Below are 27,034 nucleotides of genomic sequence, written 5' to 3' on the forward strand. Positions count from 1 at the left end.
CGGCGATGCCATTTTGAAATAGAAACCAAAATGCATACCATAATAATAATAATAATAATAATAATAATAAAAATAATAATTATAGTAATAATTTTCTAATGTTTATTTTGTGTTGAGCAGAGAGTTTCAATCACATTTGAATGAATAAAGACAAAGTTTCCACATGTGGATACCGAAGTGGGTCACAAAAAGTGCAGCATGCATCATGTAAAACATCATTCTATATATAAGCCACAGCTATTTATTGTTATTAACTAATCGTTTGAGCAGGAAGATGAGTAAACGTGTTTTTTTCCTGCTGATTTATCTTGAATAACATTATAAATTTAAAACAACTGGCAGATGTTTCCCTCTTTGCGAAATTCAGTTATATATATGAAGACTTTGTACATACAACACATACTGACTCCTTATAAAGAATTTTCTTTTATATAACAGTAAATATTAACATTCCTTTCTGTTCATTCACATCTGCCACCAATGAAAAGTCACAAAACTGTATAGTGCATCTACAAGACAGTACAATATGTCATGTAAAAAACATTGCTTGCAAAACAGTATTTTATTTGCTCTCTATACGTGCAGTGTACATACATTTTTCATTGAAAAGTTGAAAGACTATGCTTCTTTTAAAAGCAGTTTGTTGCGCATGAAGGAAAACCTCAGAAATGTGTGGTTAGATATGGCTCATATAATATTAATTTTAATAGAGATTAAAGCTTATATTTTCTCTTGACAATTGTTTAAAAAAATTCAAATGAAAATATTTAAGAAACCCTTTCCATTAGAAATGTGCAAGTAGGTATATTTTAGTGTCTACATCTTAGCTTTATAATGATAGTGTCTATAATAGTGTCTCTATAATGGCATCACAGTGTGAAATATGTGGTGGTGCTATTAAACAAACATTTTGGCTGTATTTTATATTACTCTTAGGTAGCTCACTATAGCAAGTGTTCTAATAGCAGGGATGAGCTGGTGGCTAAACTGCTTTTCCCATTCAGGCATGAAGATTCTCGTGATTTACTATAGGAATCCCGGTGGTGAGGCAAATCGGAGCGGAGTAGGCACTCTGAGTAATGGAGCTCTTGGCAGCCACGGTGACACAGTAGCGTGTGGCAGGTTTAAGGTTGGGAACCTCTGCAACCTCGTTTTGAACTGTCACTGCCTCGGAGGGTTGATATCCAGGGTCTTCCTTTACAATCAGCATGTAATGGATTGCACCAGTGACCGGAGCCCACTTTACATATAGCGTCAAACCCTCCAAATGCACATCCTTGACTTTAGGCACCGGCAGCACTCCTGCAACAGCAATAATTTTCAATTGTTTTAATATAAATTTGCAATCAGACATATTTTTTTGCTGCAGTCATTAGTTGAAAAATGGCTGCAGGACATAATAATATTTTTTCATAAATGCTTGTTGAAGTATTTATCTAATGTAATGATCATTCCCTGGAAATATGAGAACGAAAAACTATTAATGTTAAAATTAATGGAAAATATTGGTTAAAGCAATCAGCTTTCAGGAAGCACTTGGCATGGTTAGAATTTAGCTATTGGACTGAAAGCTGAACTGTATGATCATCCCGTGTCTTTTCAGGGTTCTGTTTGCAAAGGGTGCTTGGACCCCGCAGATTGCAACTTGCGGCAGTATCATATACACATGTATTAATTTCATTTCATTGAATCTAATTTCATCAAATGACTGAAGTAACAAATATTTTCATAACTGAATTAATACCAAATTGCTCTTAACTGTATCATTAGTAAGAAATCTGTCATTTATTAAGAAAAGAACCAGTAACCAGTATTAGAAATAAATACATATAAACTTAAAACTGGGACTATACTGGGACTACCTTTGGACAAATCAAAATTAATTGTTCAACAGCACTATGGTATAATGTCCTAGATATGAATAATGAAGTATGTTATCACCTTCGTCATTCAGCCCAGCCAGAGTCTCTGCCTCTCCTAAGTCTCTCCTACGACGACCCATAACTGGACCTGCAAAATACCAGACAAGCACACAAGAAATACACACATTTACAGTAAAGATACAACATTTCATGCAATATATAAAAGAAACATATATTATGTGAGTGTTTGGGTAAAAGAAGGACCTGTGTTGGTAGTGTTGTTCTGCTGGCAAACACCTGAGAAACAGAGAAAGAGAAAAAAAGATTGATTTGGGAAAATATACTTTTTCATTTTAAATCTAATAGAAAGTAATTATTTCCACTTGTGAACAACAATTAGGACGGATTTGTTCAGTTCATCATAACATGCACATTTACACTATATGGACAAAGTATTGGGACACCTGATTGTCCCAGCCATATATGCCTTTTACACTAACTGTTAGCACAGTTGAAGGCACATTTAAAGGAGACCCAAACTTGTTCCAGCATGACAATGCTTCTGTGCACAAAGCCAGCTCCATGAAGATATGCTTTACATGAGTTGGAGTGGAATATCTCCAACCCTACTGAACACCATTGAGATGAATGTGAATGCTGACTGCACCCCAGACCCCAGACCCCTTCACCTCACCCACATCAATACCTGAAGTTACACCCTTGTGGCGGAATGAATCTCACAAATCTCCTCAAAATCTAGTGGATCATTTTCTCAGAAAAGTGGAGGTTATAACAACAAATGGGTGTTCAGATACTCTAGTGTTCAGATACTCACACAAATACCATGTACAGTAACAAAGTCTTTGTACATCAGGCTTTATGTCAGTCAGGAAATCTAGATGCTTCTAGTTTTTGCCACAAGTCATAATTTACTGCCTTGTTAATTGTGCTTTACTTTTGCAGTTAATTTTCTAAAACCCCTATTTGTTCTTTAGAAAGTTGGCAATCCTATCTTAAAATAATTATCTGACATTTAAAACAGTACCTGTAGATCCATAGATAGGAACGGAAGGTTCTCCAGTTATTGCTCCACTTCTAGCGTTGACCACCACTGAGTAGGAGATGCCACAGGGCAGTGGGAACTCAAAATATGTCCTCTCTGTCCAGTAGGATTCCAGCTGCACAAGATCGCCGTTCAAAAACGTGCCATTGAGCCCTACCAGGTACTGGACAGCCGTGCAATTCACAGGGATCCAGTTCAATAATACCAAAGTGTCATTTTCCAATTGACGATTGACATTTTTTATTACAGCTGGGGGACATGGCACTGTGCGAGGCAGGAAGGTCAAAGAAATACATTACACATTAGGCGTTCTTTCATGAAAATATCTGAAAGAAAATAATATTTGTATACTTGCAGAACAACTTAGGCAGGGGGGGATCTTTACCTGCTCCTCTCTGTACTACTGGGCTACTGAAACTGTTGCATACTCCATCTGAAACCTGCACGCTAAAGTTATAAAGTGTTCCACACTGAAGCCCTGCTATGGCACAAGCGGTGCCTGTGGTGTTGCACTGACGATTGTCCCCTAGTGCGGTGATGGCCGAAGCGTAGTACCACGGCAAGCCATTGCTGGGGGACCAGGAAAGTGTGGCTGTATTGTTTCCACAAGAAAAGGACACATTCAGGCTCTGAGGTGCACATGGAGCTGAGGACAGAACATGACACACTGAGGTTAGAGAAAAAGAATACATCTCTGTCCTTTGGCTCACAGTTTGACTCTAACAGGCAAAATGCTGCACAGAAAATGTTCCCACATATGTTATTTACTTGTAATTTTTGGTACTACTGGGCTGTTTGAGCTGTTGCATACTCCATCTGAACCCAGCACACTGAAGTTATATAATGTTCCACACTGAAGCCCTGCTATGGTACAGGAAGTGCCGGTGGCGTTGCACTGACGACTGTCTCCTTGTGCACTGACTGCTGAGGCATAGTACAACAGCGAGCCATTGCTGGAGGCCCAGGAAAGTGTGGCTGTATTGTTTCCACATGAAAAAGACACATTCAGGCTCTGAGGTGCACATGGACCTGGAGATAGAGCAGCACACACACTGAGGTTAGAGAAAAAGAATACAACTCTGTCCTTTGGCTCAGGGTTTGACTCTAACAGGCGAAATGTTGCATAGAAAATGTTCCCACAAATGTTATTTACTTGTAATTTTTGGTACTACTGGGCTGTTTGAGCTGTTGCATACTCCATCTGAACCCTGCACGCTGAAGTTATATAATGTTCCACATTGAAGCCCTGCTATGGTACAGGAAGTGCCTGTGGCGTTGCACTGACGACTGTCTCCTTGTGCACTGACTGCTGAAGCATAGTACAACAGTGAGGCACTGCTGGGGGACCAGGAAAGTGTGGCTGTGTTGTTTCCACATGAAAAAGACACATTCAGGCTCTGAGGTGCACATGGACCTGGGGATAGAGCAGCACACACACTGAGGTTAGAGAAAAAGAATACAACTCTGTCCTTTGGTTCAGGGTTTGACTCTAACAGGCAAAATACTGCAAAGAAAGTGTTACCACAATTGTTATTTACATGTAATTTTCTGCAGTACTGGATTGTAGGAGCTGTTGCATACTCCATCTGAGCCCTGCACGCTGAAGTTATATAATATTCCGCACTGAAGCCCTTCTATGATACAGGGAGTGCGTGTGGCATTGCATTGACGATTGTCTCCTGGTGCGTTAACAGCCGAGGCATAGTACCACAGCGAGCCATTGCTGGTGGACCAGGAAAGTGTGGCTGTGTTGTTTCCACTAGAAAAGGACACATTTGGGCTCTGAGGTGAACATGGAGCTGAGGACAGAAAAGCACAAACACACTTGGGTTAGAGAAAAATACTCCAGCTCTATATTTTGGCTCAGGGTTTGATTTGTTCCAATGGTGCACACCGATGAATGTTATTTACCTGATTTTTTTTGTACTTCTGAACTGCGGGAGCTGTTGCAAACTCCATTTGTGGCCTGCACAGTGAAGTTGTAAACTATCCCACATTGAAGCCCTGCTATGGAACAGGAAGTGCCTGTGCTGTTGCACTGACGAATGTCTCCTTGTGCGTTGACTGCCGAGGCATAGTACCCCAGCGAGCCATTGCTGGAGGACCAAGAGACTGTGGCTGTGTTGTTTTCACATGACAAGGACACATTCAGGCTCTGAGGAGAACATGGGGCTGAGGATAGAGCAGCACACATGCTGAGGTTAAATAACAAAATTCCATCTCTGTCCTTTAGCTCTAAACATTCAAATGCTCTCTAGCAAATATTCCAATTGTGTGTTCTTATAATTGTTATTTACCGGTTGTTTTTTGCACAGTTGGACTGCTGGAGCTGTTGCATACTCCATCTGAGCCCTGCACACTAAAATTATAAAGTGTTCCACACTGAAGCCCTGCTATAGTACAGGAGCTGGCTGTGGTGTTGCATTGACGATTGACCCCTAGTGCAGTGATGGCTGAAGCGTAGTACCACAGTGAGCCATTGCTGGGGGACCAGGAAAGTGTGGCTGTGTTGTTTTCACATGACAAGGACACATTCAGGCTCTGAGGTGCACATGGAGCTGAGGACAGAACACAACACACACTGGTGTTAAAGAAAAACACTCCAACTCTGACTACAGGCGAAATGCTGCATAGAAAATGTTATCCCAAAATGTTATATACCTGTTACGTTCCTAACTACTGGATTGCGGGGGCTGCTGCATACTCCATCTGAGCCCTGCACGCTTAAGCTATAAATTGTTCCACACTGAAGCCCTGCTATGGCACAAGAGGTGCCTGTGGTGTTGCACTGACGATTGTCCCCTAGTGCAGTGATGGCCGAAGCGTAGTACCACAGCGAGCCATTGCTGGGGGACCAGGAAAGTGTGGCTGTATTGTTTCCACAAGAAAAGGACACATTCAGGCTTTGAGATGCACAAGGACCTGGAGATAGAGTAGCACATACACTGAGGTTAGAGAAAACGAATACAACTCTGTCCTTTGGTTTACAGTTTGACTCTAACAGATGAAATCCTGGACAGAAAATGTTCCCACAAATGTTATTTACTTGTAAATTTTGGTACTACTGGGCTGTTTGAGCTGTTGCATACTCCATCTGAACCCTGCACGCTGAAGTTATATAACGTTCCACACTGAAGCCCTGCTATGGTACAGGAAGTGCCTGTGGCGTTGCACTGACGACTGTCTCCTTGTGCACTGACTGCTGAGGCATAGTACAACAGCGAGCCATTGCTGGAGGCCCAGGAAAGTGTGGCTGTGTTGTTTCCACATGAAAAAGACACATTTAGGCTCTGAGGTGCACATGGACCTGGGGATAGAGCAGCACACACACTGAGGTTAGAGAAAAAGAATACAACTCTGTCCTTTGGCTCAGGGTTTGACTCTAACAGGTGAAATGTTGCAGAGAAAATTTTTCCACAAATGTTATTTACATGTATGAGCAGCAACACATGCTGAGGTTAAAGAACAACATTCTCATCATCGCCTTTGGCTCTAAACATCCAAATGCTCTATAACAAATATTCCAATGGTGTGTTCTTATGAATGTTATTTACCTGTTGCTTTCTGCACTGTTGGACTGCTGGAGCTATTGCATACTCCATCTGAGCCCTGCACACTAAAGTTATAAAGTGTTCCACACTGAAGCCCTGCTATAGTACAGGAGGTGGCTGTGGTGTTGCATTGACGATTGACCCCTAGTGCAGTGATGGCTGAAGCGTAGTACCACAGTGAGCCATTGTTGGGGGACCAGGAAAGTGTGGCTGTGTTGTTTCCACAAGAAAATGACACATTTAGGCTCTGTTGTGCACATGGAGCTGAGGACAGAACAGGACACACTGGGGTTAGAGAAAAACATGCCAACTCTGTCCTTTGGCTCTGGGTGTGACTCTAACAGGCAGTGCCCCCTGACTGCTAAAGACTTTATCAACGTTTACAATGAACCTCAAGTTTTTTCCAGCTCTTACAGTACACACTTAGTATTCACATTCTCTTTTACTGGAACAATTTTCTGATATGGCAACAGAAGAGGTCCTGCAAGTCATATTATCTTGCAAGCCTACCACCTATCCACTAGATCCAATCTAGCTCAATGGACGCAATCAACCATAAAACCAGCTACAGGAGTCTTGGAATTCATGGTACAGAATAGCAGTGATTTGCTTCCTACATGCTCCATACTGATATGTGCTCAATCTCTTGGTGAGGTCATGTCCTAACAGGGTTTATTATTCCATGACTATGTACACAACACTCAACTTATTCTTCTTTATCACTCACATACACTCGTTTTTGTTCATATCTTAGCATGCCTGGCAGATACCTCATCATAGACGCCATTTTATCAGACTAAATTCAAACTGCTGGTCTGGTTCCACCATATCTTATGGTAAAAAGAAAAAGATTTCAGCTTTGTACTTTGGCTCAAGTTTTCATCCTAAATGTTGCAAATATGAAAGCGTTCCAATGGTGCATACATATGAATGGTATTTACCTGTTGCTTTCTGTACTACTCGACTGTATGAGCTGTTGCAAACTCCATCTGAGCCATGCAGGGTGAAGTTATAAACCACCCCGCACTGAAGCCCTGCTATGATACAGGAAGTGCCTGTGGTGTTGCAGTGTCGATTGTCCCCTTGTGCATTGGTTGCAGAGGCGTAGTACCACATTGAGCCATTACCGGGAGACCAGAAAAGTGTGGCTGCGTTGTTTCCACACGAAATGGACACACTTAGGTTCAGAGGTGCACAAGGACCTGAGGGAAAAGCACTGGGGTTAGAGAAGACAACACCCTAATGTGGACATAGAATCTATCTCACAATACCACCTTATAAAGGTTGTTGTTTGCTTTATTTTAAAATACAGCTTAATATCACAATAGTCTCTTTCTTGCAATACCACCTTAAATGATTGTAGTCTTAAACACACAATACCAGATTGAAACCCTTGAGCAACATTTACAATGGTTTACAGTAATGTTCTGACCTGTGTTGAGGTAAGTAGTCACACTGGGTTTTGAATTGCACAGGAGGCGGGATGCAGTTACACTGACGTTGTATTTTTGTCCACACTGCAGCGTCGCAATCCCGCAGCTTGTAGTCGAGGACATGCATGTTGTGACTATGCTATCCGGACCCACCACATTGGTGATATAGTGATCAGCAGTGCTTGATATACCCCAGGTCACTGTAGCGATGTTGGAAAGACAGTCCACAGAAGTAGCGACAGCAGTGGGAGGACATGGTTCTGCAAGGGGGCACAAGTATATTAACTTCATAACATGTCTTTCTCACATCTGTGTTTGACCAATTAGTTCCTTTCAGTACAGAAAATCCACCCAAATTGTGCCTAGGCTGCAAATAATAACACTATAGCAGGAATTAAATCGTTTGCCCAGAACTACAGCTTAAACTAAACTAATTATTGTTACAGCAATATTCTGTGTCCCTTCTCTTTTTATTTACAAGTTAAAATTACAGGTAGTCCAATAAATATGCATCCCGATGACCCCATAGCAACTTGAAAATATCGTAATTTAAGGCCTTGGTCTAGTATAAACTTCACAATATATATGTATGTGGCCGCGGATGTGTGGACTAGAGCCAGAACCGGATGAAACGAGTTGTAAGAAGCAAACCTGGAGCTGATGAAACTAATCAGTGTGCTCTGTTTCTGTTGTCCCAATGTATCATACTGGATTTATGCTGCTACATTCGCCTGCTGTGCAAAACTTAAAATATCTTTACCATATTGTCGAATCGCAAAGAATCGCAAGTCGATCCATCGGAACTCTGGGACTACCTGTATACTTAATTAGGTCCTTGTCAAATCTTTATGGCAAAGTCTTTTTCCTTAAATGTAGGGACTTTTGTACACATCTAAACCAGGCAGCAAATTACCCTGAATACATAGCACATTTGTTGGGACATGTAAGAATTTTGTAAAGGCTACTTTGGCAAATCCTGATCTATTATATTTGATGGCAAGATTTATGTTGGTGTTCAGTTATGTTGTTGGTGTGTGCTTGTGCACCTGTCTGCAAGACAGAGCTGTTGCTTGGTTTGCTCCTGCACCCTTGCCCCACAGTTGACACCTTGAAATAGTACTGCTGTCCACAGTGAAGCTCAGAGATCTGAGCGTTGGTGGTGTTGGTGGTCAGTCCCACCATTGGGCTAATGTCATTTTCAGCAGTCATCAGGTATGACTGGGTGCCCCGACTGGCCTCCCAGGTTAGAGATGCTACCCTCAGGCCACAGTCAAAATTGGCACTTAAAATCTTTGGTATGCATGGAGCTGCAAAGGACAACCACGCATTTAATTAGAAATATATTATAAATTACACTGTTATTCATATTTGACTTATAAGTGCAGTGTAAAAGGCTTCAGCATAGTTCATGCAAAGAAGTTTGGCTGGCTGCTGCTAAGAATACAATGTAATTGTTGAGCAAACAGAATTCATGAGGAGGCTTGCATTAGCAGTTTTGTCTTCCTGCAGCCCTCACAGATGTCCTCTCATTATTATGTATGCCAAAGCCTTAAAACTCAACCCAACAAATGGTTGGAACTTGTCTTACCCATGCGAATGGTGGTGTTGTCACTAGGGACGCTGCTGCAGTACAGATTGCTGGCAGTGACTCTGACTATATATAACTCGCCACATAACAGGTCACTCCAATTACATATCGTAGTATTGGTGGTGCAAATGCTGGTTTGGCCTAATGTCTGTCCCTTGGCAACCGCAGTATAATTTAGCGCTCCATCACTGTTGACCCAGCTGACAGAGGCAATGTTGTCCTCACACTGAATGAACGTTTGCACAGCAGTTGGCGCACACGGGGCTACAGAAAAAGAAACAAGATTTCCAGAAAAGTTTCCACACTCGTATCAGTGGATCATCTCACGTGGATATTTTATATTTTCATCAAAATCTATTGCTGTAATCATGAAACATCCTTATTTTATTGCATCGGTTGGTCTAACCATTTACATTTGGGGTAGAAAATGTTATAATGTGCATGGGGCAATAATCATGTACCAGTTGAAAACTTGGCAGTGGTACTTGTGAGGCTGTAACACTGATCATTCTTTCCCAACACACTGAAACTGTAGCTCTGGCCACAAGGAACCTCCACCTGCAAACTGGGCACTGGGCTCTGGAAAGCGGTGGTGTATCCCAAATTTCCAGTGACAGAGATGGTGTAAAGTTGCACACCAGTGACATTGGACCAGTTCAGTTGAAGTGAATTGGTGTTGCATGATCCGGTCACAGTGAGGTTCTGCACCGGGCAGGGTTCTGAAAAATGTTTAATGTTTAAACCTTTTTGTTGGACTTAAGGAATGCTTAAATATAATGTAAAGACAAGAATGAAGTCAAGAAGCCAAACATAAATAGAGTGAAATGGGAAGAAGAACGTATTAAAGATAAAGAAAGACCTGTTGTGATGTTGACAGGTGCACTGAAATCACTCCAGCACTGTCTGGTATAAGCTATAACACTTAGGGTGTACTGTACTCCACACTGCAGTCCACTGAAGCTGCAGCTGTCTATAGTCGAGTTACACATTACAGCAGCTACTTTGGGGCTAAAAGTGGCACTGCCCAGGTAGTACAGGACTCCTGGCTTCCTTTCCCAATTCAGCACGGCTGTACGAGTGCCACACTGCAGGTTTGCCCCCACGTACTTTGGCACACAGGGTCCTAGAAGACATGAGAATCATATTAACATTGCATGGGATAACTGATGCATACAATAGTGCAGCTTAACAGCTTAATTATTTGCTATAACAGGACCCCACCTAATGTTTTACTCATTACTTAAGCTACTTAAGACTCACGGCTTTGGAAGGTGATGCCAGTTTCCAGGCTAGCAGCACCCGCACTGTTAATGGTTGTCAAGCTGAGATTGTATGTCTGGCCACACTCAAGATTTGTAATATTGCAGGTGTTTAGATTTGTGACACATTTTAATTGGTCTCCATTGTTGCTAGTAGCAGTGAGTTCATAGGATGTGGCTCCATCACTCCAGGCCCAGCTGACAGATGCTGAATTATTTGGACACTGCACTGTTACGGCAAAACTGTTAGGATCTGGAAGGCAGGGGACTGGAATACAATAAGATCAGTCAATCAGTAACTTGTGGAGCAATAACGGTCTCATTTGTTTTATCAAGATATGCTGTATGTACACAAATGTCCTGTATCATGTCACTAACCTGTAGTGAGCAGGGCACCTACACTGCTCGAGCTGTTAATACTGGTGCCAATGGCTGTCACACGGCTCACATAAACTGTCCCACACAGCAGCCCTGCCACACTGCATGATGTGTCTGTGCTCTGGCAGTAAAGAGTGTCTCCCCGCCGGCCCTCAAGCATGACCGTGTACCTCACAGCCCCGATACTTGGCTCCCATGTCACCTCCCCTCGGTCACCCACTACCCGGGTTGTCAGTATCGTTGGAGGGCATGGCTCTACAAAACACATTGAATATTTCAATTTAGTCAGGTTTTATTTGCGATAATTAAATTACAAAATACAAACTTTGAGGTCAGGCAGTACAATTGTACCCTTCGATGGCTAAAGTGGTAAATACCACAAGTTACTTTCTAGTCCTACTGCCAGGCAACATTTGAAGGGGTCTGATGCACATTTTCTTCACTTTCAGTCTCGCTTCGCTCACAAGTCATCAGTTCTCTGTTTTGTTTTTGCACTTCTGTAAGTTTTGAGGGACAGCTAGAAAGGCTAGATAGTGTTCTGGTGGTGTGATGTAGCTTCTATTCTGCACTACCAATTGTCCCAGGCTTTCTAAGATGTCAAGCATCTTAGATTTGATTTAACACATGATTGTTATGAAAGTTCATTACATAGGAGAGTTCTATTTCAAACAATTACAACATTTCTTCATGGAAATAAATATGCTCATCATAGCTTCTTGGTATAGCTCAAATTCTGTTACTAGATGTATGTAGCTATACAAGTCAATTGATTGACATTAATTCACTTAAATTAAATGCATTCAATCCAATAAAATTTTTAAATCCATTGATCTGTGTCAATTAGCTCTTTTTTGCATTCCAATTTGTGTCACATAGGTGAGCTGACCCTTACCTGTGTTGAGTGTAAGAGTGTTGGACTTGACCCCATCCTGGTAGAAATTGCTGTAGGCAGTCAAAGTGATGTTGTAAGTCTGACTACAGTTCAGACTGTAGAGCACACATGAGGTGTCCCGGGTCGAGCAGGATGCCTGGGAGCCATGTTGTGACACAGCCTGAGCGATGTAGTTGTCAGCACCTCGAGTCATGTCCCACAGGAGCAGAGCAACAGGCGGTGTGTAGCTAGCACTCACCAGCCTGGGAACACATGGCCCTGAGATCACAAAATAAACTTCATCAATGACAAATTTGCATAGCCAATCAGGACATCAATACAATGAATACATAAGGTATAATTATTTACAGTGTGACAAGTAAGGAATGAAGCATCACCTGTCTGAAGGTATTGACCCATGGAGGCAGAGTTATTGCAGAAGTTTCCGACAGCCTGGATTGTGACATTGTACTTGTCACCACACAACAGATTGATCAGATTGCAGTTTGTCTGATTAGTGTCGCAGGAGACGCTGGTTCCCGCAAAGCTGCTTACAGCAATGGCCTTGTACCTCAATGAACCCGCACCGAAATACCAGGAAAGCACGGCTGTACTAGCCTGAATATCCATCTGAGCACGAATATTACTGGGAGCACATGGAACTGAAACAAAAATGCTCACTGTGAACAAACAAAAGAATACCAAACCTTTGTAACGTTTGGTAGCAGAATATAGCATCCTGATACCATGGCTATTAGTCCTTATTAGCTATTTATATGTATTTGTTAATGAACATTTATAAGCATTTAAAAGTGTCTTGATTAAGAAATAAATGTGTTTAAGTTCGAAAATCTGAGAAAGAACAGTTTCCTAGAATCTCATTTAGGTTCTAAATGAGTTTTGTTGAATATCATTTGAATTTTTGTATAAACCAAGCATAATGGTCTTTTGTGAGTAAACGATATTTAGCAAAGACTGTTATGGCAACTAATTTTAAGTGTTTTATTCCTCTTGAACCACATCACTTGCATCAGCAGTTTGTAATATGTTAAACAACATGGCTACATTTTTCCACTGTGTGATGTGTATGAGTTTCTTACTTGGGTCTGTGTCTTGGATGATGCTGGGCTGGCTGCTGCAGGATGTATCTGAGGCAATCACACTTGTATGGTACGCAGTTCCACATGACAGGCCACTGATGGTGCACTGATCAGTAAGGCTCTGGCAGGTAGTGGCATAACCCAAGCTGTTTCTCAATGTGGCTGTATAAACTTGCTCTCCTGAGGTCTTGTTCCAGGATATGGTCAGGTTGCGGGCATTGCAATCCAAGGTCAGCTTGATGTTTTGAGGAGCACATGGTACTAAATCAGAGAGAAACATATACATTCTGAACAATTTCATCTATGAAATATCAGAATACTGAAGGTAAAAAAGGTTTTTAATGGTAGTGAAGGAGGTGTGACCTCATTAGTTATCAGTTGAAGTTAAGAAGGCATGGCCTTTCCACTGTTGTAGCCTCCTGCCCTCTCTATCTCATGCGCTCTTTAATTATTATTCTAGAAAAGAGGTGTGGTTTCTCTGTGTTTTGTAATGTAGCTGTAGCTTCTGTACCTGTCATTCTTAGCAAAGGAGGCATGGCTTGTTTGTCTTCAGTCTTAGTGATTGAGTATAAAAATATATTAAAACAAAAAATTACACCTTAAATATTCTGGGACTTTTCTCACCCGTCTTGATGAGTGTCGTGGGACTTGGTAGGCTACGGCAGGAGCTGTGTTGCGCCACCACCGAGGCCGTGTACTGCAGGCCACACGCCAGGCCTCTGAGGTTGCAGGATCCATCAAAACCGCTGCAGCTGTCTGTGGCCGTTCCGTTGACACTCACTGCAGTGACTGTGTAGAGCTGACCACCCATGCTGTTTATCCACCTCACATTTGCCACATTATCAGTGCAGCTCACGGTGGCATTGGGGCGCATTGGCTGGCATGGCGCTGCACGTGCAAAAGACATGGACCAAAAAGAACACACCTTTTCATTGGTTAGTTCATTTTTAATGACATCAAGAAAAAGTCTTCTAGATGTCCACCAGAAGATGTTCTTAGATGTTTGGTGTGTGAGTGGCCATATAGAAGCTTGTGTTTATATTTTGTCATCATATTCATATATAGGTTATCATTTATGTTACAATCTACAGTATGCACTTATGTTTAGACAAATGGTCCTGAAAATACAATAAACTGTGGTGTTTAAGCGAGGTGAAGGGTAGATTTCTGTGCAAGGGGGTTACCTGTCTGTACCAGTATGGCCATGCTCTGAGAGCTGTTACAGGTTCGTCCTGCTGCAGTGACAGTCACCATGTATGACTGACCACAGGGAAGAGATGCCACATCACAGGAAGTGCTGCCATTAAGAGCAGTACAGCAGGAAGAATTACCCTCCAGTGGCTCAAGTGTGGCCGTGTAGGCGAGAGCGCCGACACTTCGCAACCACCGTACAGTCACAGTCCCCGATTCACAATTCACCGACACGTTCACATTCGAAGGAGGACATGGTACTGAAGAAAGATATATGCAGAAAAAAATATATATGTACATACAAAAGTACATATAGTTCTACAAATAAAATTGGCTTTATTCAATATACAGTAAATCTAACTGCTTTCTGTCTTCCTTTCCCACCTGTCTCAACCTGCATGGTGTTGCTGACTCCACTGCTGCATCTTGCATTGGTGGCTGTGAGGCCGAAACTGTAATTCCTTCCACACTGTAATCCGGAGATGGTGCATATGCTGTTACTGGAGTTGCACTGATAGCGGAGTCCGTCACTGTCTGTTGCCACAGCAGTGTATGACTCTGCCCCTGATGATGCGTTCCACATGACCCAGGCTGAGTTGTACAGGCAGTCCATCTCAACATTCGTCAAGGTTGGGACACATGGTGCTACAGATACAAAAAAATTTACACATACTGCATAAATAGAGTTTTTTGTTAACAGCAATTTTTTAAGAAGTCTAAAATCCACTGACCTGATTGAATAGTTATAGAAGATGAACTGACTCCAGTGCAGCCATTTTGACTCGGTATTACAGAAATGTTATAGGTTTTGCCACATGGCACACGGATGCTGCAGAAGGTGCTTGAGCTGTTGCAGGTGTAATAGCTATTGGATGAGACAGCCTGAACCATGTAGCTGGCACCAACCACACTGGATGACCAGTTCACTAAGATTGTGTTGGAAGTGCAGTTTATAGTTGCGCTGATGGCCTGGGGAGGACATGGGGCTGGAGACACACACCACAGTCAAAGATCAGAGATGCTACACTCTACGTTATGCAGGGAATTATTAAACCTTAATTACACTCTATAAAGGTTTATTGGAAATCAGTAATGTACATAACTTTCCAAAATACAACCCCAATTCCAGAAAAGTTGGGGCACTGTCTAAAATGTAAATAAAAGGAAATCTCATTAACCCATATTCCATTCACAATAAAAAAAAAAAATCAAATGTTTAAACTGAGAATATATACCATTTTAAGGAAAAAATAAGGTCATTTTAAATTTGGTCTAAATTTAAAAATGGTCCCTCTCCTCTTTAGTCCGGAGAATGTGGTGTCCATGGTTTCCAATAATAAATAAACATTTAGTTTTTTCTGACCATAGAACAGTTTTCCACTTTGCCTCAGTACACTTTAAATGAGCTTTGGCCCAGAAAGGATGGTGGCATTTCTGGATCATGTTTCCATAATCACACTATTTATACCAAATCATCTTACTGGCCTGTTGTCAATTAACCTAATTAGTTGTAAAAAATACTTTAGATAATGCCCAGCTTAAATTTTTGTTTTTACACTTGTTGCACCCATCAAATTCAAAATTACCTTATTTTTTCTATAAAATGGTACATTTCCTTTGTTTAAATTATGTTCTATTGTGAATATAATATGGGTTTAATTTACATTTTACCGGAGCCCAACTTTTTTTAAATTGGGTTTGTACAAACGCTAAGATGTTGAAGGTTTGCACCTTAAACCAGCAGAGGTATCCCTACTAAGGTGTACTGTTCTCATAGTGGTACTTACCTGAAATGGCACTTTGTACAGAACTGCGGCTGCTATTGCACTTATCATTCTGGGCCACGACTGTTACATTGTATGTCAGGCCGCAGAGAATGTTGGGGACTGTGAAGAAGGTCCTGCCTGTAACAGGGAAGGGCACTTGACCAGCAGTGGTCTCCACTATGCCTCTGAATTGTGTGGCTTCTCCAAACTGCTGCCAGGTAACATTAAGCACTGTTGATTGGCATGCCAGTATTGCCTGGACATTCTGAGGCACGCAAGGAGCTGCATTGATAAGGTTAAACAGACTTCAAAATAAATAATCAATCCTCAAGAAGGTGGTCATAATTCTTCTGAAATAAATAAAACGTTCATTATTGGAGGAAGTGAATGGTATCCTAAAAACTCACTAGTTTTGACAATCTGGCTCTGGCTCTTTGGTCCTATACATGTTCCAACCACTCCTGACACAAAAACCTCATATGATTGTCCACACTGGAGTCCAGGAATGTCACATGTTGTCCCACTGCTGCTGCAATTAAACCATTGTCCCCCGCTGCTTTGAGCAACAGCCAGGTAAGAGACTGAACCCTGAGATATCTGCCAGGAGATTGTCATAACGTTCGACCCACAAGGAACCTGGGCAGACACAATCCTTGGTGGACATGGGCCTGCAATTTTAGGATTAGAAAAGAGCGTTTTGTATATAAAGAAAAAAAAGTCAAATTCTACATTTAACCTTGACATATAAATGGCTTGTTACCTGAAGTTATGGCCACCCACCCTTGGGCAGGGCTAGGGCAAGTGCTTCCCTGACCAGTGACACTGATCTGGTAGGGCTGGGCGCACTGCAGCTGAGTCACATTACAGGAAGTTCCAGTTGTGCTGCAAGTCACAGAGCTACCCACATCCAGGGCATCAGCAGAGACATTGTAATATAGAATGCCATAACCATGTGTCCATGAAACAAGAGCAGAGTTAACGCTGCAGTCCAACAAAACATAAGGGCTTGACTGAGGACATGGACCTGGACAGAGATAAAAACTAATTAGGTGAGTAATAAGAGGGGAACACTTTCATAGAAAAAGAAAAGGAAAAGGTATTGTAAATGTACAGTACCTGTAGACACAGTGAACGGTTGACTGGGTTGAGACCTGCAACCACCACGCTCCGCAACAACTGTAATGCTGTAAACCTGACCACACCTGAGATCTCGTAAATTGCAGGTGGTGTCGACGGTGCTGAAGTTGGTACTGTATCCTTGATTACCCACAGCATACACTATGTAATTTTCAGCTCCACGAGCTATGTCCCATATTACAACGGTGATTGAAGTGTCACAATCGTAAGTTGCTTTGACATGGGTAGGGGTGCAGGGGGCTGAAGAGACAAAGTAGTTTGTTAAGGAGTCACAGTCTCACTCTCCACAAGGTATCACAATTTCTCACCTGAGAGTAATAATCTTTGGCATTAGTTTTTGAACTTTCGAGCAGGTATCACAGTTTCTCACAGTTTACAAGCAACTTGCAAGTCTCTATCATGGTCTCCTACATTTGAGCAGGTATCTCTTCTATCACCTGTGTTAAAGTATAACTATGTCTTATCTTTGTACAGATGTCTCTGCCTCACACCTTTGTGCAGGCATCCCTTGCCTTTATGCAGGTATCTCTCACTTTTGTATCACTGCCTGTCACCATTGTATAAGCAACTCTGACTCTTATCCACTTATGTGTAGATTTTTTCTTTGATCAGAAATTTCCCAGTGTCCAGGTATGTGTGGCTCTCCTGGTATTATACATATGTAACACTGTCTCATGGTATCTTTGAGTAGGTCTGTCACCACTGCATAAGAAATGTTATCCTTCACCTGAAGGGGCAGGTTCACTCACCTGTGCTGAAATCCACAGAAGTGCTCGGCTGGCTGGTACACCTTTGCATAATCCCAGTAACAGTGACCGTGTATGCTTCTCCACATTGAAACTGGTTATAAGTGCAGTATGATGCTTTGGTGCTACAAATCACTGCTCCCCCTGTAAAATTCACTGCTGACACACTGTACGACTGGTCCAACCCGGTGCTGTTCCACCATACTGTGGCAATGCTGGTGTTACACTCTAGAGAAACTGACAGGTTCTCTGATTTACAGGGAGCTGATGGGAAAGAATATGAAAAGCCCAAATCAGACATACTTTTTTTTTTTATTCAACCCACATACAGTGCATCTATGCATTTTTGCAAGTCCATACCGGTCTGTATTTGGAAGTCGGAAGTCTGGACTGTGCACTGACTGTGGAGTGTGGTCACAGCAATGCCATAACTGCGGCCACATCTTAAGCCCGGGATGGTACAGGAAGTGCCATTTGTGTTACAGGAAGTGCGTGTGCCATCATTGCCAATAGCCAGTGCAGTGTATGTTTTGTTACCAGAAATAGAGATCCACTGGACTGCTAATGAATTGGCAGTACAGTTAAGCTGAGTTGTTACATTGCTAATCAGACACGGTGCTGCAGAGATGGAGAGAAAATGAAAAAGAAAAAATGTTTTCACAAACACTACTTTGTTATACCAAAGTTTATTGTGTGTAGCCTCATCTTACAAAAAAAAACAACAGCTCTAATCAATGTGATATAGCACGTTTTAAATGATGTGGCCTTTCATGACTGCAAATTGGTATATGACATGATTACCTGAGGTCAGTTGGGTGCTGCTGTTTGTAGTGCTGTTGCAGAGCCCAGTGGAAGAGATTACAGTAACTGTGTATATGGAGTCACAGTCCAGCTTTACCAGACAGGTAGTGGTGTTGGATGTACAAGAAATTGAACCACCATCATTGCTCACCAGAGTAGCGGTGTAAAAGAGGGCACCAACACCACCAAGCCAAGTGAGGGTCGCCTGGCTTGTGCCACAACTAGTAGTAGCTACCAAACCGGATGGTGCGCATGGAGCTAAACACAAAACAAATGCACAAAATATTTAAAAACTGCTTTATTCTTAGAATGAAATGCCCCAATATTATGTTGCATACCTGTACGGATCTGCACTGGTGCACTGTACTGGCTGAGACAGTTGTTATCCTGTGCTGCAACCCGCACTGCGAGGAGCACACCACACTGGAGATGTTTTAATGTGATAAATGTTGCTGTGGTGTTGAAAGTGGAATTTGCTAAATTCTCCTGCTGAGAGAACAAGAAGTAGGTGACACCCAGCCGAGAGCTGGGGTCCCAGGTGAAGGTGATGTCGTTGGTGCCACACTGGGTAACTCCAACCAGGTTGGAAGGGGGGCAACCAGCTGAAGGAAAAGTGTGTTATTGTCTTTAAAGGAATTGAATAGTATATGAACATGTACAGGCTTATAAGAGCATTTCAGATAGCTGGTATAGGCTGGATAAGCCTGGCAAAAGTTAGCCCTCATTGCGTTAATTGGTTAATTGTTTACCTGATCTTAGTAGCACAGGTGTGCTTGGGTCACTCCAGCAGGCTCCCTGTATAGATACAACTGTGATATTGTAGTTCTTTCCACAGTAGAAATCCAGAAATTGACAGCTGGTTCCATTTGAGGTGCAGTTATGCCTAAATTCATCTGAGCTTGTCGCTATGGCAATGTACTTCTCAGCATTGATGGCAGCAATCCAACTGACAATGCCAACATTATTTTGACAGAGAAGAGATGCCTGGACTCCAGTGGGTGCACATGGACCTGATTCCAAAAGGGGAATAAGATACAGATTTAGTACAAGCTTTGCTATAATCATAGTGGTGTTGGAAAGCCCATTCAGGTGTGTATGTACCTGCAGTAAAGGTGAAAGTACTACTTGGCCACCCAGTGCAAACATCTGAAAATGGAGTGACCACAAAGTTGTATGTCTGTGAGCAGTGTAGGTTGGGTATTTGGCAGTAGGTATTAGAGGTGCGACAGTATTTGACATCGCCATCACGTCCGAGGGCAGTGACGTCGTATCCTATGGCACCAAGACTAGGTGCCCAGTTTACAGACGCTGTGTTATTGCCACACTGCAGACTGACAGACACATTCTGAGGAGCACATGGGGCTGGAAGAAGAGTGGAAATAAGATTTAAAGGAAGTTCTTATGTGAAACCATAAATAAAGTTTGAGAAATTTTCTGCATTAATTTAAATAGATTTTTTAGCTGCTACTCCAATGTCTCAAGGAGCCCACATGTTTGTGTGCTATAGGGTTAGTTGTTAGCTGTTGGGAAAGTGGCAGCTTAGTGGTACAGTCAAAGTTTTGAACACAAGGTTGTGAGCTCAAATCGCAGCATCACCAAATTGCCACTTCTAAGCCCTTGAGCAAGAACCTTAACCCCTTAATTGTTAAGTTGTATAAATTAATTAATTGTAAGTCACTTTGCATGTGCCTTAAATTTAAATGTGGTGCACTGGCATCTTATTACCGGTCTGCATCTGGGTCCTGGCTATGTTGCTACTGTTGCATTGCCCTGCCACAGCCAACAAACTGACATTGTACAGTCGTCCGCAAAGCAGAGAAGAGAATGTGCAACGTGTCAGGTTGGTGCTGCAAGAGTCGAATTGGTCCTGAGTTTGAATGCGAGCAATGAAGTTCTCCCGGCCCAGGCTGTCATTCCAGCTTACCACCGCCATGCTCGTTCCACAAGTGTAGTTAGCACGAATTGCCGCAGGAGTACATGGAGCTGCAGGAACAACATGTTGAAATCACAATCATGATTTGCTATTTACTTGACTGGCATACATGTCATCCCTATAAGGATGGAATTATCAGTAGTATAACAGGATTTATCTGTTAGTAGTACCACTACCTCAGTAGTATCAGATGTAAATATCAGACGTATAATGTGGTATTTTGGATTTTTTTTGGTAGAATTGCTCCCATTGCTTCTAGGTCTGTATTAATAGTTGTCAGTGATATATCCTTTTTAGTAATATTTGGTGTATGCTCTATCAGAAATATCAACCATTCTTGTCACTTTTTTTAGCAGTACATATCATTTATGTTGTCTTTACCTGTAATAATGTTGAGAGGGACACTAGGGGTGCTGTTACACAACATGCCACGAGAGGTGCCTTGCAGTGTGTACCTCTGTGCACACTGCAGTCCCTGAATGTTGCAGCTGTTATTAGCAGAGGTACAGCCTGCTGAATAACCAAGCACTGAGGTGGCAGTTAAAGTAACATCCAGTACATCCGGTGACCCGGTCCATAGCACTAAGGCCTGATCGTTTATACAGCTGGAAGGGACAACCTGCAGAACAGGTGGGCAAGGGGCTGGTGGAGAAGACAGAGAGATGAAACCGCAGGATTTGTGAGTTTAATAATGCAAATGTAAACATTTTAATATAATTAAAAAGACATTTGCATCTTTTTAAGTTACATTTCAATGTCTGTTCCTCATTTAGTTAGGTTCTAGGTCTAACTCTTTTCTAAATACGAGGTTGTATCAAAAGGTTTCGAGACTAGTTTTGAAACACACCAACAGAGTGCAGCACTCAGTCACAGGGAGCACTGACCTTCATAAGTCAATGTGCCAAAAGACATTTTCCTGTGTACCTCAGGAACTGGTGCTATTCTGTCCATATGCATTACCAGGTCATGTGCCGCAAAAAAATGGATGCTCCATGACGACCCTGTCACCAAGTTCTCCTCACACGTAAGTTTCTTGTCGGAAACAACTTCTCACTTCTACACCCACCCTACACGCCAGATTTGGCTCATGCAGCCTCTTCCGGAAAATGAATATCAAGCTCAAAGGTTGCCATTGTGACTCCATTACGGAGATCCTGCATGAATCACAGAAGGTGCTTGACACTCTTTGAAAAGAAGACTTCCAGGACATATTCCAGAAGTGGCAGAAACACTGTGAGCGATGTAAGGGGGCTACTTTGAGGGTTATAGTGATAGATAAATAAGTACTTTTGTTGTAAACAAAGCTATTCTCAAATGTTTTTGATAGCACCTCGAATATCTACATTCCCTTTTCGACTGTTTATTCAAGTTTTCCCTTTCGTCCTTCCATCTTTCCCTTGGTTTGTCTCTTGTCATACCTGTTCTCACTGTTGTTCTTCCCACGGGGCTGCTACTGCAGGTGCCATCACTAGCAAATACACTCACATAATACAATGTTCCACATTGCAGATGTGTGAGTGAGCAGGTTGTGTTGGAAGAGCCACAGGAATCAGAGGGAACTGTCTGGTTCTGCATGTAGGCTTGGGCAGTGTAGGCACTGGCACCAGCACTTGCTTGCCACGATACGTTTACAGCACCTGAGCCACATTGTACCTGAGCGCTCATATTACTGGGGTCACAAGGTCCTGCAAAAGCCAGAATGTCAAGTAAACACAATAAAATGCAGTATTTATACTTTTTTTTAGTCCCTGTGAGCTCACACACCTGTAGTAACAGTGACACTTGTGCTGGCAGAACTGTTACAGTTGCTGTTAGCAAGGACTTGGACTGTGTAGTTCTTGGCACAAGACAAGCCACTGAATTCACAGGAAAGGGCAGAGGTGGAGCAGGAACGGGTGACGCCATCTGGGCTGGTGAGGATACCAGTGTAGGAGAGGGCACCTACTGCCTGAGCCCATGCAGCATGCACTGTGTTACTAGCACATACCACATTGGCAGACACAGAGGCAGGAATGCATGGAGCTGCAAAGAGAAAGAGAGTGAACAGTGACAGGAAAGAAAGATCGGCTGGTGACCCCTGTGTAAGTTGTTACTATAGAAAAGACAATGCATTGACAAAATCTGTTATTTAGAGCTGATCTGCTTAACAATCAGATTATAGATATAAACAACATTGGGCTACAATTATTTCTAATACATTTATGGTTTGAAAGGTTATTTACCTGCCTGGATGGTCTGACTTAGACTCTGCGGTCCAGTACACGCTCTATTAGCAGCCAGGACGGTGAGTGAGTAGCTCAGACCACATTGTAACCCTGAAATGACACAATTTGTGGCGTCTGAGGTGCAGCCTCGCACCATTCCGTTTATGGGGGTGAGGAGGGCGCTGTAGCTCAGAGCCAATGGGCTTGGGGTCCAGGACACACTCAGCGTGTTGGTATCACAATTCAGGAAATTGGAAACAGTCACCGGAGCACAGGGACCTACAGAATTAACCCATACTATTCAGTAAATAATCAATTCAACGTATTAAGGTTGATATGGAATACTGTATCATTACTATTCTAGTATAAAACTAATTTTTTTAATAAAATTATACCATAATAATATATACCAGGACTAAATGAGACAATGTGAAAGATGTAAAGTATACCTGTAGGCTGTGTGAAGGTCTCACTCTCTGCACTCCAGCACATTCCATCACTGGCAATCAATTTGATTGCGTAATTCAGACCACACCGCAGATCCATGAACTGACACTGTGCAGAGCTGCTGTTACATAAGATTATGCTTCCATCTGCCCCTACAGCCCTGCCTGTGTAGGACATGCTAGTAGGGCTCGAGTCCCAGCTCAGTGTTACAATGTTAGTGATGCACTGAATTGTGCTGTGAATGTTGAATGGTGCACAAGGGCCTGTGTGGGAGAAAGCAGACCAAATGGAAAAAGTACAATTATAATTAGTAATGAACACTCAATGTAGTCAATAATATACTGAAGTATATAATTACATAAGTTATTAAGTATTTATTACAGTTACAGTGTTTTATAAACTATTCATTTATGACCATTCATTCAAGACTGCACAATCCCACCTGTTTGCAGTGTCGCACTTTGGCTCTGGATGCTGGAGCAAGTCTCATCAATGGCAACCACACTGACATTGTATACTTGGCCACATTGAAGATCGATCAGGCTGCAGGTGGTGGTGTTGGAGGAGCATGATGACTGTTTACCTTGATTGCTCACGGCAATGACCCTGTAAGACTGAGCGCCAAGACTGGCTTGCCACATCACTGTGGTGCGGTTAGTACAGGTCCTCGCAACTGTTACGTTGGTTGGCGCACATGGTACTGAGGAGGTCAAAAGGTCACAAAGAACAGCATGTAAAGGATCAGTGCTTGATGTTTGAGGTTTGCTTTTCTTGAGCACTGGCACTATGAGATTATTGTAGCTAGCAAAAAAGCACTGTGTATGTCTGCCAGCTTAAGCTTGTCAAACTGCATCCTTAAATCATATATACAGTGTCAGCACTTTTCACTACTGAACACTTCTGAAGACTTCTGAAGTTTTCTGACGTTTTCTTCTAACAGCACACCTTGTTATTTCTTACTTATATTCACCTATGCTACCTTTCCAAAAAGAGAAACACCACTAATAAAGGAAGTGGCAGAGCACTAAACATACTTTTGAAACAATTAACAGATCCATTATTTAACTGCTGTATTTGGGGAAAGTAATTCTACCTATAATTATAGAGAATACCATTATATACCCCGATACAGTACATACAACATATATAATTTAAAACCTGGTTTTCCCAAATCACCATAGTATCACATCTAATGGTATTATTTTCCAAAATTGTGAATAGCTCATGTACAAAAAAAACACATAACAGACAAATGTTCACTGACCTCCTTTGAAGGTCACTGTCTGACTAAGCATGCTGAAACAGGTGCCATTGTAGGAGCGGACCTGTGCCACATATGATTCACCACATGTTAGGGAGCTGAGGCTGCAATTGGGAAAAGTTGAGTTGCAGAACATCCTTCTCCCACTGCTGGCAGCAACCACACTGGCAGAGTATCCATTAGCGCCATACGTTGGGTCCCAGGTCAACTGGACAGCACCTGAGCTACATTCCAAAGAGGTATGGAAATTTTCGGGCCCACATGGAACTAACACAGAGGGACACAATGAGAAAGCCATTTACTCATCACACATTTATTCAAACATTTTTGTAGTTTCACCCAGAAACTTTTGTAGTTGAACCCAGAGTACATAAGCAAACAGATTCAGAAAAAATGGCTTATTAAAAAACAAAGCAGGTTCTGGTAAAGTATCTATTGGCAATAGGGTATAAAAAATGTAAACAGTATGGCCTAGAGTAGCTTATTCACCAAAAACCAGTTACCGATTAAAAATTAGATGGACAGAGAAGCCCACCTACTGTACCTACAAGCCACTGTAAGGTTTTGGTGAACACTAGCACAAAACACATACAGTTACTCTTAACTCACTTGAGTTTATGCTGATGGGTGAAGAAGTCTTGCTGCGGCAGATGTTATTGTAGTAGGTTATGCTGACATTATAGGCCTGGCCACATTTGAGGCTGGGAATCCAGCAACTGCTGTTCACAGTGCTGCAGTTCAGCTGGCCACCGCTTTGATCCACCATGCTGGCAGTGTAGGAGCCTGGAAATTGTGACTTTAGCCAGCTGACCAGTGCTCGGTTCCCCTCACAATCTAGAGTGGCCTGCACCTGATTTGGAGGACAGGGGGCTGGGAGGAAGAACAAAAAACAAGGGATGGAGGAGAGGTGGATTGTGTTCCTTTCATAGCACCAAGCACCTTTAGAACATGTTGAAAATGTCTAATGTCGGGAAAAAGTCATTTGCATACTATGTTTGATTTTGCAATCATGACAAAGCATAAACATACCAGTTTCTGGGGCTACAGTTAGAACCTGAAACAAAAAATATCTGTGGATCTCATGTCTGAAACCGCTGAACAGTGGGATCTAATCATAATGTACCTGTGTCCACAGTGATCTTGTTACTGACAGAGCTGTTGCACTTGTAGTTGGAGGAGATGATGGTGGCATTGTATGTTGTTCCACAGCGTAGTCCAGTTATCTGGCAATTTAGATTTGTTGTACTGCAACTGTACTGCCCACCCAATGAGTCTGTCACTGAGGCAATGTAGAACAATGCTCCATTGGCCGTGCTCCATGTAAGGGTAATGGAGTCTGAACTGCAGTCATTGATGGGCAAGAGGGTCTGGGGCACACAGGGAGCTGAAGACGCACAAACGCATTTTTACACAGCCTGTACACATGGTGCTTATTAACAGTGTATATTTTTTCAGTTAGTGCACCATCACTTACCAGTATTTGTCTCCTGACCCAGTACTGTCTCACTATAGCAATCATCATTAAAAGCAGTAATCATCATTGTCAGACTTTCCCCACATGCAACGCCAGGGATGGCACAACTACTCTTATTTGAAACACAGCTGTAGTAGCTCACGTAGCTTGCATTTCCACGATTGCCTCTGCCCTCCACGATGAACTGTGACACTCCATCCGCTGCATCCCAAGAACTCATCAAAACATCTGACTTACAATTTGACACCGTGATCAAGTTTGAGGGTATACAAGGTGCTGAGGAGACCGAAGAAGAACTGTCAGATGATTTTGCTGCTTATGATTTAACATGGGTAACTTTGATGTAATTATATAGGCATGCATAACTGTCTTTATTTCAAAGATGGCTTTAGTTTGGGTAGTTACCTGTTCGGATGCTCACTGCCTGGCTGAGTGGACCACTGCAATCCCCATTTACGCCAAACACAGTAAAATTGTAGCTACGTCCACACACAGTATCAGTAAAGAAACAGGAAGTATCTGTGGTTATGCAAGCCTGTGAACCCCCAGTAGAGTCTATCATGTTTGCCTTGTAGAATATGGTATTGTTTGTTGGTGCCCATGAGAAGATGATTACATTGCTGATGCATTCACGGTATAGGTTCAGATTATCCGGTGGACATGGTACTGTAAGATCAAAAATAAATACCATTATGTTCAGTGGTTTTGATGCATTTTACAGCCCATTTGTTTTATGTTTCCAGCACACAAGTGGTTGGATGTTAGTGATGAAAATTGTGACCAAATTGTATTTTAAGAGGTCTAAGATAAAATATCACTACCCACACCTATAAAAACTGTGAGAGAGTATGCGTTGGATACACATTAATGCTTCCATATAGAATTAAAGATAGTCAAACAATATAAAAACTAGCAATCCCAGGAGTCTTGGACTACACCAATGCCTTTGATTTGATCTTGTCGCAGTGC

At 42.2% G+C, this 27,034-nt stretch overlaps 2 protein-coding genes across 2 annotated transcripts; both read right to left on the bottom strand.

The window, feature by feature from the left end:
* Positions 1 to 642: 642 nt before the first annotated feature.
* LOC124398603 lies at positions 643 to 25,357 on the bottom strand. The gene is made up of 47 exons (XM_046868790.1): positions 25,201 to 25,357; positions 24,595 to 24,858; positions 23,773 to 24,030; positions 23,333 to 23,593; positions 22,902 to 23,162; positions 22,444 to 22,701; positions 22,098 to 22,364; positions 21,061 to 21,321; positions 20,472 to 20,729; positions 19,848 to 20,108; positions 19,496 to 19,756; positions 19,085 to 19,348; positions 18,747 to 19,004; positions 18,306 to 18,563; positions 17,949 to 18,209; positions 17,179 to 17,439; positions 16,823 to 17,086; positions 16,470 to 16,730; positions 16,084 to 16,344; positions 15,028 to 15,282; positions 14,681 to 14,941; positions 14,290 to 14,556; positions 13,730 to 13,993; positions 13,106 to 13,366; positions 12,404 to 12,667; positions 12,027 to 12,284; positions 11,135 to 11,389; positions 10,758 to 11,024; positions 10,357 to 10,620; positions 9,959 to 10,216; positions 9,498 to 9,761; positions 8,956 to 9,216; positions 7,909 to 8,169; positions 7,418 to 7,678; positions 6,480 to 6,740; positions 5,972 to 6,232; positions 5,587 to 5,847; positions 5,223 to 5,483; positions 4,837 to 5,097; positions 4,464 to 4,724; positions 4,079 to 4,339; positions 3,694 to 3,954; positions 3,311 to 3,571; positions 2,908 to 3,189; positions 2,127 to 2,159; positions 1,942 to 2,010; positions 643 to 1,302 (listed from the first exon to the last, which is right to left on the bottom strand). Exons 1-47 carry the CDS (start codon positions 25,355 to 25,357, stop codon positions 1,001 to 1,003), a joined length of 11,811 nt encoding a protein of 3,936 aa, XP_046724746.1. The 3' UTR covers positions 643 to 1,000.
* On the bottom strand, positions 23,789 to 26,817 carry LOC124398643 (fibronectin type III domain-containing protein 7-like). The gene is made up of 2 exons (XM_046868848.1): positions 26,066 to 26,817; positions 23,789 to 25,975 (listed from the first exon to the last, which is right to left on the bottom strand). The coding sequence occupies exons 1-2, from the start codon at positions 26,283 to 26,285 to the stop codon at positions 25,704 to 25,706; spliced, it is 492 nt and encodes a 163-aa protein (XP_046724804.1). The 5' UTR covers positions 26,286 to 26,817; the 3' UTR covers positions 23,789 to 25,703.
* Between the last annotated feature and the right edge of the window lie 217 nt (positions 26,818 to 27,034).

This window comes from Silurus meridionalis, chromosome 16 (assembly GCF_014805685.1).
Source record: "Silurus meridionalis isolate SWU-2019-XX chromosome 16, ASM1480568v1, whole genome shotgun sequence".
In the NCBI taxonomy this organism is placed as follows: domain Eukaryota; kingdom Metazoa; phylum Chordata; class Actinopteri; order Siluriformes; family Siluridae; genus Silurus; species Silurus meridionalis.